The following is a 15647-nucleotide window of genomic DNA, read 5'->3' as shown; positions in this document are numbered from 1 at the left end:
GATCATTGTGTTTGTCTGTTAGAGATTTTTAAGAAAGCTAAGAGAAAAGAGAAAAAAAAATGTATTTGTTTCAAGTCCATATGCTCCGGGACTCTAAACTAGAGGGCCACGAGAAATCCTAGTCTTTGTAAGTTGGGGGTATTTGTTTTTATTTCCTTTGTCTCTTTTTTAATGTTATATGTGTAATCATTTGTTTATAAAAATGTGGGAGGGCTGAAGGAAAAAAAAATGTACACAACTTCAGAAAAAAAAAATCTCTATCATCAGATGAAAAACTGGTGCTTTAACACTATAAAGTACATTCAGAACTATTATAAATGAGTGAACAAAAATAACAGACCATTTAGGAAACTGCATTATTCCTCTCTCTATTTGTATTCTTCTATTTGTATTAAGTGGGGGGAGAGGTTCCTATTCCTTAAGGTTGTGACACAAAAGGCATTTTGGTTCAACCCTTAGAAGAAATAAAGCAAACCTATACTGTCGAGCCCAAGAAACTCTTTAAATAACCTACCTGCGCACTGCCTGAAACTCACCAGCAAAACAAAACAAACAAAAAACCTTCCCAGTTAATTCATTTTATCACATACATTGGCATTGACACATGACAAGTCTCTCCCAGTACTGCGGAGATACTTCACATCCCAAAATCAGTTTTTTCCCATTATCATCCGAGTATGTTTCTAAATCTGGAGTTGGATGGAGCTCAGCAGGCTGTGTTGAGACACCTGACGTTGAAGTGGACCGAGACCTTCTGTACAGTTAGCAGAAAAGGGGTAAAAGAAGCTTTTAATCTGGCATACATATGAGGTCTGAGCCATTTGTGAAACAGGCAGCAAGGTGAGCCTCTCCCCTGTTCCACCCCCTCCTCTGTAAATGACTCTTATAGTGCTTGTGCTGTAGTGTATAGTTTCCCAGCAGTTAAAGGTTGTCCCTTGAAAGTGCCTTTTGTTCACAGACTCCATTTTGTAATCAAGATGGCCCTTTTTTTCTTTTCATTTGTTTTTTTCCTTGAAACAGCTTGAGGTAGCAGGTTGCCCCTGAGTGCTGTAAGGAGGCAAAAGGTCATCACCCATTCAGCGATCAGGGGCACCTCTTTCCTCCGGCTTCGAAAATGAATTCCCTCCATTGTTCCTTCCCTTCTATCCTCTCTTCCTTTTCAAAGCTATATATATATATATACATATATATAGTACGAAAGGAAACTGGTGTGAATTAGTTCTTTACTTTTTATTGATAAATGAGAAAAAAAATTGAAAAGGCAAAAAAACTTGTTCTCGTTCAGCTCTTGCTTTTTTCTTCCCCTCTGTCTCCACTGTCTGTTTTCTCTTAGACACTGGAGTAGTCTGTAACTGTGTGTCTGTCACTCTCGTCTCTCTCTCTCTTTCTCTCTCTCTCTCTCTCTCTCTCTCTCTCCTGCCCTCTCTGCTGTTGGGAGGATGAAAAAAAAATATTGCCGAAAAACTTTTGTCTGAGCAGAATGCAGTTAGCTCACATGTTATTCTTGTCTGTATGCTTCACATTGTATTACCATACCCATCTTCTTCAGCTTCTCCATTCAGCAGCTAATGTAAGTGAACAAATTACGCTGACGGGCTTTTGGGGGTGTCCCTGGGTGGGTGAGGAAGGGACGACAGTGGTTCAGGGGTTTGGGTTCAAGAGGTTTAAGGGGAAGATTAATGGGGTTGAGAGGGATAGATGAACTGCTTTGGGAAGTTGGAAAGGGGCTGCATGGGCTAGGATAAGAGTTTGCTCTTTTTGTTTAAGGTATTTATTTTTTGGCTTTGTTTTATTCCCTCTTTTTTGTTTCCTTTTTTAATTTGGAGTTCTTTTCATATTTGCTATCAGGGTATGCTGTCGTTTAGGCTCTCTTTGAGTATGCCTTGGACTGTAAAATGAAAGCTACAAGCACCTTATAACCGGACTTGTCGTGCATGAGGCTGAAAGAGGGGCGATGCTTTACCAGCATAAATCCCACATCCATTTTAACCAATCTTATAAAGTGAATCTCTTTTTTTTTCTTTATTGCTATTTTTACAGTGGGTTTCACACATGGAAACCCACAGCAGTATTAGCCATTCACCACACATCAACCAGATAGAAAAAGGCCAGCATGAACCTGATCTCTCAGATTTTTGAGGATCCAGGGAGTCCCTCCATTTTTCTCCTCCGACCACCTCATGCAGGATTAATCCGTGTTTTTGTTCTGTTGTTTATTTTAGTTCTTTTTCTTCTTAAGTGTGTATGGTTTAATGGTGAATTAGGCAGCACCCTAGGCCCCCTCACTCCCAAGTCTTCTATGCCTCTGTCTATGCCCTCAGTGCAGCACCACTTCTTTGTGAGAACACCCCCAGAGCTCTAGGTGAAATGCATGTGTTAATTACAGTTTCTTTTCCATAAGAAGAAAAACACAGTTTGAGAAGAGCAGCACCTGATTGAATAAAAAGGATGTTCTTGACTGTACCATCTTGCTGTGCCATGTCATTCTTTCAGTATGTAGGATAATGCATAAAAGAAATGCCTCAGGAACAGCTGTTAATATACTTCAGTCCTTAGTGTTTCTAAACTGGACTTGCATACATTAAAAAATAACTTGTCTCTTTGCAGGGTGTTTGGAATTTGAAAGCATTCAGGCTACATGCCCCACCTCTTTGTTCCAGATTCAAATGTGGAATGTCAGTAGTGCCCAGAGGGCAAACTGCTGAATTTGGTTATTTAATCACTTTTCATGTCGTGTTATGAAATTAGTTGGTCAAAATAATTGCAAACTAAATACTTTATAACAAAGTTAGAAATTTATTTATGTCATTTTTATCTCCAGTTTCTAGTATGTTGTCAGCGCTGTTCCTTTTTCTTAAAACACCATCAAGCTGATTTCTTGAAACTTTGGTATAGAGGTGCAAAATGTGCAAAGAAAGAATATTGGTATTGCTGACATGGATCATCTTTAAAGCTTTAACTGCACTGGTCCCCGTCTAAAATGAGATGGGAAACTTATTAAACGTTATACTTGTTAAAAACCAGATTGATAGCATTGTGACCTGAGCGTTCGCATTTCACTCAATGTGATTCGCAGTGGTACAGCCTCACAGAGCTGCTAGCAGGGCCTGCAGGCTCTTTGTTGCATTCATTAAAGCAGTGGTCCCCAACCTTTTTTGTGCCACGGACCGTTTTAATGTCAGACAAGATTTTCACGGACCGGCCTTTAAGGTGTCGCGGATAAATACAACAAAATAAAATGATACGACCAAGAAAAAAAACGGTGGTATTTTGTAAATATGATAATAAACACAAATTCACTGTGTAATTTTGTAACTTTATTAGCAGCGCCAACAACATTGTGAGTAACGTCCTCCTCTCTGGCCCTTAATGCTCTCTGGTCACTATGGTAATGCGTAAATATTTCTTTGAAAATAAGACGCACAACTACAACACAGGAAAAGACCCAGGGAAACCGAGTTAACGATGAAAACTCTGAAAACCATACATTTAACACCCGAGCTTCAACTCTCCTGGCCCAGTACCAAACCCGGGGGTTGGGGACCGCTGCATTATGGAACTCACCAAACACTGTCAAGCCTTCCTTCAAAAACAGTAATGCAAGTGTTCAAAACAAGAAAAAGTTTAATAAAAAAAAAAAAAAGGGCAAGTGACAAAAAAAGGACAAAATTTGGTTCAACAGTGTTTAAATATTTGGGGTTTTTTTAAAGATACATTTACAGGTTTCAAGCACTGCAGCTGCAAGTTTGACTTAAGTATTCTGAGCTACTAGCTCATACTCCAGGAAAGGATTCCTGTCCAGCCAGCAGTAAGCACATTAGCACACGAACATAACGTTAAATACACTGATACAAACAGATAAAAAGAAATGACAATAATTTATTTGGAAGACCAAAATTAGTTTTTAAATACTATTTTTGAGCAAAACGTTGTTGGTTAATACGCTGCACGGTAATGACTTTTTACAAATGAGTGTTCACACTAAGTATGTGCAGTATGGTCCTGTGTTTCAGCGTAAGTCATGACAAATTAAAGTAAACCAGAAATAAAACATCACTGAGGTATATTCAACAACCACATTAAAAATTTCTGACAAAGTGCATGTGCTGGTGAGCTTTTTTCTTTTCCCCACATGGCAATAGTGCACTTCTTACCGGTTACAGTGCCAAAGAGCACGAGGCATCAGATGACTGCTTGATCACTTCAAAGATTTAAGATCATAAATAAATTAAAATGACTTTAGAATTATGAATCATAAACTCCTATGATTTGGCATCGATTTGATCAAGTTTCAAAATATTTTCCTTACTTCAACCAGTAATATATCCCTGCCTGTGAAAGGTAAACTGGGGGAAAAGTTAGACATTTTCTTTCCTCATATTCAATAAATTAAAAATAATGGAAAAAATACTTATGGCCGCTAATGCTACCCTCAGCCTCCTAGTAGATGCACCTATAGTATAGATTTGAAAATCATTACTTTCTTCTTTGGTTATTGTATTCACCAGATTTTCAGAAAACTTGACCTCTGACCTTGAGGTCAAGGTCACCGAGGTACTTTAATGATTTTAATGTACTTTGGCTTGTTCAGGAGTGGCTAAGGTAGGTAAGTGGATTGTCTCTAATAGCTAGTAGTTTAACTATGTGCAAATTCCATAAGCAAGGCATGAACTTCATGAAGTACACGTTTTTATGACTGAATGAGAAACACATAGCAAAGCGCTTCGTAGAGCCTAGCTAAAATTAAAAAGACAAAGTAGAAGTTCACTGCAATATAATGACATTAAAATGATCCCAACTGCTTGAAATTTCAAGTATCAGCAAGTAACTGAAGCTCCTCAGGGCATGCGCTCCTCTCCATTCTCACCTGCCTGAGCGTCAGCTTCATCGGGCACCCTGGATCCAGAACTCTGAAGAAGATGGAATCTAATTAGTCTTTTTAATAATGAAAATCAGTTTTTAAGTTTCTGCTCAGAGACAACTGACCTGTTGGGCTAACGTCTGCGGTGCAGGGTCTGTTTCCTGCACTGGGAGGTGCTTATTTTCTTCATCACCATCTGACAGCTCAGGCCCTGCACTGTCTTGCGATGGTGGAACCTGTAATCCATTTTGCAGGGGTGGAGATGATCCATTCTGGATGTTGAGAGATTAAATCATGAAACTTTTTGAAGGGTCTCATGTCAGTATAACCACAGACTGTGGGGGAGACATTTACCTCTGAGAAATTTGCCTGCGATGATCCACTTGTCTCCTGAACTGGAGGATATTCAGGAGGTATTGGTATTGCAGCATGCTGAGGGCACGGTGAAGATGGAGGCTTTCCAGAAGCCAAAGTAACAGGTGGAGGGGGTGGAAGGGGTGGAGGGGGTTGCTGAACCGAGGCCTAAATGAATGAAGTGCCATTAGAGACAGTCTGATGTGCAGGCAGGCAATTCTGTAACATGACTCGAGTTACCACAACAGCACCAGTGGGTCTCTGTAGCTGCGACTACTGACAATGATTTCAGGTCTCTATTTCTGGTAGTTTAGGAATTTCTTATAACAGGAACGATGTATAATGGGCAATTAGGCTTCTTTAAATATTGTTTATTTTATTCCCAACACTTACAGAACTGAAATGCATTCAATCACCAAGAACAACTGCACAACTTAGCAATGGATATTGTTTGGATTAGTCATATTCTGAAAAAGAGACCTTAGTGTGGCATATTAAATAATTATGGTAATCTAAATTTAAGCTTAGGTAGGTAACAATATATGTATGGATGCAATAAAAAATAAATAAAAAACAAAAGCAAAGTATTTGACTTTGAGTCCATCATAATGGTTGTTTCACAAGTAAAAGAACAAGGAAATAAAATCCACACTTGTTCTCCTGAGTTTTGACTCTTTTTATATCAAACAGCACTTAAAAATGTGCACTTTGACACATATGGGACAAAAGGACAAAACAATGCAAAACAACAAAAACAGGCTAGCAAATAGCAGCTTATCGTCCATTTGCCTGGCATTTATAGAAGAACAAGAGTTGGGCAAAACAAGACAAAGTCACATGACAAAAGTCATATGAAACATCAGGAAAATGAACATCAGCCTACGTGCCTTCATAATCCTCCTGATCTGATGTTGTTACACCATATACAACTATCACTGCTGTACATGGTGTAACTATGTAAAGCTATCACTGCTACTAAGTGACTGCTAGTAATTATCACGATCATAATCATGGTCATAATAATGTATCTGTGTTTAAAAATTGCATACTAAGGAGTAATGCTATATACACGAGGAATTAAGCACTTATTATTATATTATTATAAAGTGCTACCGAAAAAAATACATTCAATAAAGTAAAATAGCTCCATCCACTCAAAATAGAAGACAATAGTACAAAACAACACAAAATGAAAACAATACACACACACACACACACACACACACACACACACACACACACACACACAAACACAATAAATAATAAAGGAAGTCATAAAGGAAAAAATCTACATGGAGCTCAATGACATGTGTAAAGCTCAATATAATCCGATAAGCTCGATACGTAAAAATCTAAATAAAATACAATAAAAAGCGTCTGTAAAAATGAACATATAACGCAATAAAGTGGCTCTATAGAGTAAAATCGATCAATTAATTCAACAAAGCAACATGAAACTGAATGAAAATGGCTCAGATGACATTAAAGTACGACCATAACAGAGGGTAAGAGCAGTACGAGCATATAAAGTGGCTTCGTGTATGTGCACACGGGGTGTGAACACTTTTCTCTCGGGGTTCAGCCCACTCTCTGCCACGGCTGAGAGAAACCAGCTCCCCATGTGTAGCTATGTTTTATGTGTTTGGGCCACACACAGTATGCGCTGTGGAGTGTATATGGTGGCCATACCGTACCGTAACGGAGGCACATTAGACCCAGGTTATTGGGGATGGTGGGACAACTCGGCTGTGTAGCAGATTTCCCGGCCATAATGTGGGCCGGTCCTGCTCGCGTACAACACCTCAAACGCCTATTTTAAACCGCAAAAGAAATCAATTTGTAAAATCGAATGAGTCCGGTCATCTAGAGCAGAATTTAATGTGTTTTGGTTGTTGTTTGGTAGCTAGGTTGTCTACCCCAGCTGCAGCCTTCGCCCTGAAATGTCCGTTAGTTTCAAACATCAATCCAGATAATAGCAGGTTTTGATTTATATGCAAAGCTTAATGTTTTACGATAAAAATATAGACCTCAATAAACGTTTAGCTTGTTAATTGGTGAAAGAAAGATGTGTCGCTCGCTTACCATTGGCCAGCTCTTTATCACAAGAAGGTTAAAAAATGAGACGAAACTTTCTCTCTTCGCGTTCACTTGACAGGAACCAATATATGCCCTTCAGAATAAAAGCGTTTTATTTATTTATTTTTTTCACCCAATGCAGTTATGTCAGAAGCTGAATATTTTATTCATCGTTAAGGACGTTATGTGGTTACAGTCTAAGGAGCTTGGAAAGAAAAGCATCTGGACTTCTTTAAGTGGCTTGAAGACGTTTCACCTCTGATCCGAGAAGCTTCTTCAGTTCTAGGGTAAAATGGTGGAAAGTCCCAGATTTAAGCTCTGTGGGAGTAACCCACCGAGAGGGACAATGGATCCTCTACCTAATCACATGAGCTAATGTGTGAAAATGGCTGTAGGTCACAATCAGCCAAGGTTTCGGGTGAGCTCATTGTGAAATCTAGCCCCACCCTATCATGTGATTTCCTGAGGTCAGATGGCCCAGGATGTGAGTGTGTTATGGCGTGTGGGAAGGGATCGCAAAACTGGATTGTTGATGTTGTTGATGTACGACAGTTGGTGTCGTAAACCACCGCCTCTGTTCAAAGATGGTCGCTCACAGTGGACATAAATGGCTTCTTTTACTCCTCTTTCAAGCTATCTGTCCAAAATATGTACATTGCTATCCTTGAAAGGGTGACCTTCGTCCTTTAGATGCAGATGGACCACCGAGTCTTGTCCCGTGGAGGTGGCTCTTCTATGCTGTGCCATATGTTTATGAAGTGGCTGTTTGGTCTCTCCGATGTAGAGGTCTGGGCATTCCTCACTGCACTGTACAGCATACACCACATTGTTAAGTTTGTGTTTAGGAGTTTTGTCTTTGGGATGAACCAGTTTCTGTCTGAGTGTGTTGCTGGGTCTGAAGTATACTGGGATGTCATGCTTGGAAAAGACTCTCCTGAGTTTTTCTGATACACCGGCTACATAGAGGATGGCAATGTTGTTCATGATTTATATGTTACTCTAAATTGTAAAACTATTTTATTTGCTATTCTCTCTGTAGAGAATGTACAAAAGGGTGTAACTATTGCACTGTGTTCTGTGCATTAGATCTTCAGCTCTGCCACTTCCAGCTCAGCTTCCTGTCTTTTTGTTAGTGCTACCATCTCTAAGCTATGCATCACTGCAGGTCTCACTACCATCTTGTAAACCTTCCCTTTCATTTCACTTTCCTGCTATCCTTCTGCTACAAATCACCCTGACAATCATCTTCACCTGCCCCACTCTGCCCATGCAATCTTCTTCACCTCTCCTGTGCACATACTGTCCACTGCTGGATGATCCCCCAGGTATCTCAACTACCTTCACTACCTCTGCTCCTTGCATGTTCACTTTTCCACCTGTTTTCTTATTCTTATTAGCACAAATGTATTCTGTCTGGCTTCAGCTGTTGTTCATTTCTCTTCTCTTCAATGTATATATCCACCTCTCCGGGCTCTCTTTCACTCGCTCCATACTGTCACTACAGATCATGTCGTGTGCAAACATCATAGTACACAGAGACTCCTGCCTGACCTCATCTGTCAGCATGTCCATCACCACTGTAACCAAGAAAGGGTTTAGATCACCGATGCAATCCCACCCTAACCTTAAGCTTTATCATCACTCCTACTGCACACCTTACCACTGTCCTCATCCATGTCCTGCACCACCCTCACATACTTTTCTGCCACTCTTGACTTCCTTATACAGTACCACAGCTCCGATCTTGGTATACTAACATATGCTTACTGTAGATCCACAAAGACACAGTGCAACTCCTGATCTTGTCTATAATTCTCCATCAACACTTACAGCAAAGCTCGCATCTCAACTTTTAATTTGAAGCTTTTACCGGAAGTTTAATGTTGATGTTTAGAAAACTTCCTGGTGATATAGTTCCGGCTCGTATTTCTTGTAAACATAGCGTACGGTCGGACACACAGAATTGTTCTCGCTGATACAGTTAAAATTTGTGTCGCCAGTTGTTATTAAAGCCACGGTATCGCTCAGTGTTGGGCGTTTATCGCGTCCGAACGAGCTGCAGCGCTTCTCCGTAAATAAGGCTCCCCGCCGAATGACAGCTGTCAGCTAAAAGCTAGCCAAGCTAACGTTTAGAGAGAGCGCCGAGTCTGTCAGCATTAGAAAGAAGTGACAGTCTCATGGTGGTCTCATTTCAATGGGGAACTGTCTATTTTCACAAGGTGCGGATGACCTGTCGCTGCTGAACGACTCCGAGGGAGGCAGTCTGCCCGGAGAGCCCCCGCCGCCATACCAAGAGCAGCCCGGGTCTCAGGTGAAATACAGCCCGGGGAGTCCAGAGCATGACAATTGAATCCCCCCACCCTCAAGTCTAATTAGTGGTGGAGGCTGTTATTGCTGTTATCTTAAATTTGGAAGCTGAAGTTTGTGCAGCGCAGCTTTCAGGATCAGATTGCACCATGCAGAAATTAAGCTTGAATAAAGTAAATACCACAGTCAAATTACTGCTACAAAATTTTAGAAACACAGTCATAATTTGTGTTCGGGTCTTATATTTTTTTGAAAAAAGGATAAAACATTGTGCAGTGTATACGCATAATTTGCAATGTGACAATCTTTATCTCGATCCTAAAACATTGGTTCCTTTATCTAGTTCATGTCATCAGCTTATTATCAAGAAAACCAGGAACGTCTTGCTGAGAGGTGACGGTACAAACCTTTGCACCACTTTGTCACGGATATATAAGTCAGGCTGAAACTTGCCTAAATGTATTTAGGGCTTTTTAACATTTAACTTTATAAGCAAGTAAACATTTAAAAAAACAAAAAACAAAACCGATTTTTTGTGTTTGGCTCAACACAACCTGTCTCCTAATAGTGGACCTGAAAATCTAGAAATTATGCAAACACATTATAATGCTTGGAAATGTACACTCACTGAACACTTTATTAGGTACACCTTATTCGTACTGGGTTGGACTTACTTTTGCTTTCAGAACTGCCTTAAGTCTTTGTTGCATCCAGGTGCTGGAAACATTTCTCAGATATGTTGGTTCATATTGACATGATAGCATCACACAGTTGTTGCAGATTTGTCGGCTGCACATCCATGATGGGACTTGCCTGTCCCACCACATGTGGTGCTCTATTGGATTGAGATCTGATGACTGTGGAGGCCATGTGAGTACAGAGAACTTTTGATCAAGAAAGCAGTTTGAGATGAATTGAACTTTGAGGCAAATTCACTGAGGTCATTAAAGGATGGACCTGGTCAGTAACGATACTCAGATAGGCTGTGGTGTTTAAATTATGCCAAGGGCTCTGACATAGACAAGATATTGTGACCCAGAGAACTGTGGCTCAATGGATATTTTCTCTTTTTCAGACCATTCTCTGTAAGCCCTAGAGATGATTGTATGGGAAAATTTCAGTAGATCAGCAGTTTCTGAAGTGCTCAGACCTGCCTGTTACCAACAAATATGCCACATTCAAAGTAATGTGAAAGGCTGATTGAATATTTGCATTAATGAGCAGTTAAACAGGTGTATCTCATAAAGTGACTGGTGAGCGTATATGCACTTTTTGGCCCTCAAAATTGTAAAGATGGTTAGCTTGTAGTCCAGTAATCAGTGCTAGAGGGTTCATTTATTTAGATTGTACCTGTAGAGACAGAATCTGCTTTTGCTCAGTGTTTCAGTCTTGGACATTTAAAGCATAAGGAACTCTGATATACAGGTGTATCATATTTTAATTTAAATTTTTAATTTAATTTAAATGAAGATGAAGATTCAGGTAATTTAGAAACATATGAAAACACAAGGAAATAAATAAAATATCTTTATCTGGTCCCAGGTTTTCTGATGCCACTGGAAATATAAAATCACCCTTTCAAAGATGACACGAATTGTCTTCTTTTCATTTATTTCAAGGAGCGCACTCAGGCTGTGCCAGTGTACCATCCCACCCCAGGCGAGAGCCGTCTGGCCAGTCAGCTGACTGAGGAGGAGCAAGTCCGCATCGCACAGCGCATAGGACTCATCCAGCATCTTCCCAAAGGCATCTTTGATCCAGGCTCTGACGCCTCTGAGAAGAAAGTTAAAGAGTGAGTTTTAAATGGTGGCACTCTCATTTGTTTCAATTTACATATCGCTTTGATTCCCCCCCCCTCCCCCATTTGATTTCCCCATTTGAAATGCAGTTACTAATAGTTTATTCAGAAATCTTTGAATAGTTCCACTGTCCAAGAACACAAAGCTTTCGCATCTTGATGCACGCTCAATCATCCAGGTAAGGAAATCCCAAAAAGTTGATTCTGTTCTTCTGGACGTAGCGTTTTCAGTGGGAGAAACATTTCGTCACTCATCTAAGGCTACGTCCACACTAGCCCGGATAGATTTGAGAACAGCGTCTGAAAACGCTCCGCGTCCACACTAGCGTTTTCAGTCATTTTCATAGAGTTGTGCGTCCACATTAAAACGGCCGAAAACACTTACATTCCAATTCAGCGCATGCGTGAAGCGCAAGAAGATTCGACCTGCCTCATTTCTCTCTGCCGCTTATTTACTTTCCGGCTCTTTGAAACGTTGCGGCAGAATGTTGAGGAAAAGCACTGAGTTTTTTAAATGGACTAACAATGAGGTGGAGTTGTTGCTGCGAGTAACACAAAAGGCTGTCAAAGTTCAGAGCAAAGCAGCAATCACAGCAATGTAAGATGGTGAAAAATATACCCTTAGGCCCCCTTCTCGATTCAGAGATGGTCTTTCCCTTTTCACATAAATGGCCTTCTTGACTCCTCTCACAAACTAGCATTCCTCCCTGTCCGGGATGTGTACATCCTCATCATTGAAAGAGAGGCCACTGGCCTGTAAGTGTAAATAGACTGCAGAGTCCTGGCCTGACGAGTTAGCTCTTCTGCGGGGACCAAGAATTGGGTCCCCTGGCACAAACAGAGTAATATAATATAAGTTGTTAAGTGCCAGGAGCATTGCTGTGATTTATACATTGGGGCAACAAAACAACCTCTGGCTAAGATGATGGCACAGCACAGAAGATGAGTTATCGTATGAGTTATTGATTGTATTTTGAGATGCTTTTTTTTTTGTAATATATCAAAGTCTTCGGGTATTGGTAAATCTTTTCACTTTTTTCCCCTCCAGATGTGTCATCTGCATGTTGGATTTTGAATATGGCGACCCCATTCGGTTTTTGCCCTGCCTTCACATCTACCACGTGGACTGCATCGACCCATGGCTGATGCGTTCCTTCACCTGCCCCTCCTGCATGGAGCCCGTAGATGCAGCCCTGCTGTCTACTTACGAAACCAACTGAGCGGCCCCTGGTGGCTGCTTCTGCCTAAAAGTAATGCACCTTTTTAGCCAAAACTGTCATAGCTGTTCCAACAGATAGATGAGGGGATGTGGCATGATGCAGATGTTTGTTGGGTGCTTGTTAATACACACAAGTAAACAACTGTGTCCTACAGCACACTCTGTAGGCCTGAAATGCACCTAGTCAGACTTGGAAAGCATGCTTTGGCAGAAGGAAGATGTGCCAAATACAACGAATGAAGGAGCTGTACAAGTAGCAAAATATTACTGCACAGTAATTTCACTTTCATATGACTTACACTTATTTTTGCCTTTGTGTAATTTGCACCCTCTTTCAAGATGTGTGATGTGTAGCATGTTCTCTAAATGGAGGAAATGCATAATTGTTTTGATCAAGTGGGAATCATTGTCAGAATTTCCAGTGAACACATGAAGTGAAGTAACTGCACTCTCCAAGTAAACTTGTGATCTTGAATGTCACCTAAACACAATGCTCTCTACTGAAAAGCATACATCAGTATACATAAAACTTCACAAATCACACTTTCCTGAAGCTATGCCATGAGATAAAATGGTGTCAATTCAGCTTTTGAGCATATTTTGAAAATTACTCCAGTTTTATTTTAGCTGCTTTGACTATATGTGAATGTTTCTGTTGCTTTCCCACAATATGAATCCTCAGCTTTTGCTTTGCCTTAAGTTTGTGCTCTCAACCCGTAGTTTGTCCTTTACAGTCAATAACAAAGACACAATATACCGTGCAATCACCCTTAAAGCACCTTGAGATAAGATGTCTGTCACCTGATACTGTGTAGCTTGTAGATTTCGATAATGGTGTTTTTTCTATGTGTGTATGTTTGCATTTTATGGGTTGTTGGATAGAGATCGTCATGTCAAGCTAACATTGTGAGTTAACCCCCTCAGTTGTAAAATGTAATGTAGTTTCCGCTCCTTTTCTTGTTTGAAGCTTTTGGATTGTGCGCCGAATGCCTTCTAAATGAGCAAGTGATGCATTTCCAAAGCTTCCACGTCTGGTAATGGAATGTGATTTTTATGCTTTTGGTGTTGGACATGTGCTGTCAGTTATCGTTGCATAATGCACAAAGATGAGAAATGGCAAAAACAGAAGCTACAGCAGTAGAAAGGAATGTATCTTCAATGTAAAGCATGATTTCAGTTGTTACACATTGACGGTATGACTGTAAAAGGAAATTTGTGATTTACTGTGCACATACTGTGCCTTTTAAGGTTGAGGTAAGCCAATTTCCTGTGAAGTACAATCATTTATGACATTACTTTTGTTTTTCTTTAGTTGTCCTCTAGGAGGAGGCAGATACCAGCAATGTAGTGATTTGTGTCACGATGAAACAGGCCTAGGATGAAGCCAGAAATGTGATCTGGCTGCTGTTAACAATCAACAGTCATTCTGTCTTTTGATTTATGACTTGTGCTACAAGTGCACAGGTTTTAGGAAATCCATGAAACCACAATAAAAGTGGATACCAAATCTTATACAAGTGTGATGTTTTGTTTCTGCATTAAATATTGTATTGAAACACATTCTCAACCTCTCAGCTGGAGAGGGTAGTGGGTTAGAACTTAAGGAACAGACAAAACTAAATTTAATTTATCATGTTTTATATAAATCTTTAGATTCCTTAAGGAACAGAGCATGTATTTATCTCAAACACCATTGCATATGACTGCGTTATAGTCTTCTGTGTTTAACTGAGCACTAAAATAATTTATTTCCATAAATGACTGATTCGTATTGATAACAGTTAAGCCCACTGAGTATAGACAGTGTGCAAGATGTTAAAACTTGATAGTTAATCCCTGAAGTGGATTGGCTGTCTACGCCTTTACATGAAAAGCTTCAAAGAATGTGTCATCACTGTCACAGCTCAGAATGAGTCAGCCCTCATTTCTTTGTGCATTTCCTGTTTTTCTAAGAAAACACAAACGTAACTGCAAATCAAGTACAGTCAGATAGAAAATGTCAGTACAATTATTATGAGCTTGGAAGTTAATATTGGTATGATCGCCTTTATTCTTTAACATAATCTGAACTCAAATATCTTGTCATTTCTCATAGTCTTCAGGAATAGTTCTCTAGGCTTCTTGAAGGATATTCAAAGCTCTTCTTTTTTTTGTATCTTAGCTGCCTGTTCAAAGGGATCCCACAGTACTTTAACAATGTTGAGGTCTGGTCTGTGGGGAGGCTAATCCAAAAGTGACAGTTCCACTGTGTATTTTTCTACATAGTGCGTTTGCATTGTTTTGCTGATTATAGTGCTGAAAAATGAAGCCGTTGGCAATTAGATGCTTTTCAGACAGTATTACAGCACTTTGCTGTGTTCATAAATTCATCAGTTTTCACAAGATCCTCAAAGCCTCTGGTTGAAATGTAGCCCCAAACCACGAAAGAGCGCCACTGATCACTCATCACTTCTTAAAACCTGATTGCTACTGATTGTCATTTCAGTTTTTGTGTACTTTGACATACCTCGGTCTTTTCACTTTGTTTTGCTTCCTTAGGAATGGCTTCTTCACAACCACCCTTTCACTGAGACCATTTCTAATGAGGCTATAGTGAGCAGCAGATGGATCAACTGAAATTCTAGATATATCTCTTATGCCCTATGTGAGGTCTGCTTGAGTTTCTTCCTGTTTTTTTAAGGACGTGGCATTTATTTGTTCATTTGCTGTAGATAGCTTTTTTTAATCACGCTATTTCTTCTTTTGTCTTCTTGTTTCCTCATATTGTTTATAGACACATTTCACACCATGCTGAGATACATCAAGCTTTTTTTAAGGAAATGGGAACAAATTGGTTTCTTTGTTAAGTTGTCTTTACATTTAGACACAAAACTGGTTTGTTAGTTAGTCACCTGTTTATGCTTGAATGATCCATGGATCAAAAAGAAACTATTTGTGTATGAAAACTGGACTGCAGCCAATGTCCAAAGAAAAATGCTGAAACACCTTTAGAAAGTCTAGAAATGTATGACTCAGGATCACTTTAAAAAAGA

At 39.8% G+C, this 15647-nt stretch overlaps 2 protein-coding genes across 3 annotated transcripts; one reads left to right on the top strand and one right to left on the bottom strand.

The window, feature by feature from the left end:
- Positions 1–480: 480 nt before the first annotated feature.
- Positions 481–7448, bottom strand: LOC146572768 (uncharacterized). The gene is made up of 4 exons (XM_085277156.1): positions 7298–7448; positions 5216–5383; positions 4987–5133; positions 481–4910 (listed from the first exon to the last, which is right to left on the bottom strand). The coding sequence occupies exons 1-4, from the start codon at positions 7298–7300 to the stop codon at positions 4839–4841; spliced, it is 390 nt and encodes a 129-aa protein (XP_085133282.1). The 5' UTR covers positions 7301–7448; the 3' UTR covers positions 481–4838.
- Positions 7449–9188: 1740 nt separating this feature from the next.
- Positions 9189–14132, top strand: rnf11a (ring finger protein 11a). Of its 2 annotated transcripts, none has more exons than XM_085277137.1 (3): positions 9189–9602; positions 11218–11390; positions 12445–14132. In XM_085277137.1, the coding sequence occupies exons 1-3, from the start codon at positions 9486–9488 to the stop codon at positions 12614–12616; spliced, it is 462 nt and encodes a 153-aa protein (XP_085133263.1). In that variant the 5' UTR covers positions 9189–9485; the 3' UTR covers positions 12617–14132. The 2 variants fall into 2 exon arrangements, with proteins under 2 accessions (XP_085133263.1, XP_085133264.1); XM_085277138.1 differs by lacking the exon at positions 9189–9602 and adding an exon at positions 9609–10468.
- The last annotated feature ends 1515 nt before the right edge of the window (positions 14133–15647 follow it).

This window comes from Mchenga conophoros, linkage group LG6 (genome assembly GCF_057382185.1).
Source record: "Mchenga conophoros isolate Kocher_MC1m ecotype Shallow Benthic linkage group LG6, M_conophoros_male_GT1.1, whole genome shotgun sequence".
Taxonomy (NCBI): domain Eukaryota; kingdom Metazoa; phylum Chordata; class Actinopteri; order Cichliformes; family Cichlidae; genus Mchenga; species Mchenga conophoros.
Note: the sequence above shows the minus strand (reverse complement) of the source record. Positions and strands in the feature narration are given on the sequence as shown.

Excerpts from the sequence above, each read along its gene's own strand:
- LOC146572768 (XM_085277156.1), bottom strand. Across the intron at positions 5,134-5,215 it reads CGCAGGCAAATTTCTCAGAG|AATGGATCATCTCCACCCCT; the intron begins GTAAATGTCTCC and ends CTCAACATCCAG. Across the intron at positions 4,911-4,986 it reads CGCAGACGTTAGCCCAACAG|AGTTCTGGATCCAGGGTGCC; the intron begins GTCAGTTGTCTC and ends CATCTTCTTCAG.
- rnf11a (XM_085277137.1), top strand. The coding sequence starts at position 9,486 with ATGGGGAACTGTCTATTTTCACAAGGTGCGGATGACCTGTCGCTGCTG. Across the intron at positions 9,603-11,217 it reads AAGAGCAGCCCGGGTCTCAG|GAGCGCACTCAGGCTGTGCC; the intron begins GTGAAATACAGC and ends ATTTATTTCAAG. Across the intron at positions 11,391-12,444 it reads TCTGAGAAGAAAGTTAAAGA|ATGTGTCATCTGCATGTTGG; the intron begins GTGAGTTTTAAA and ends TTTCCCCTCCAG.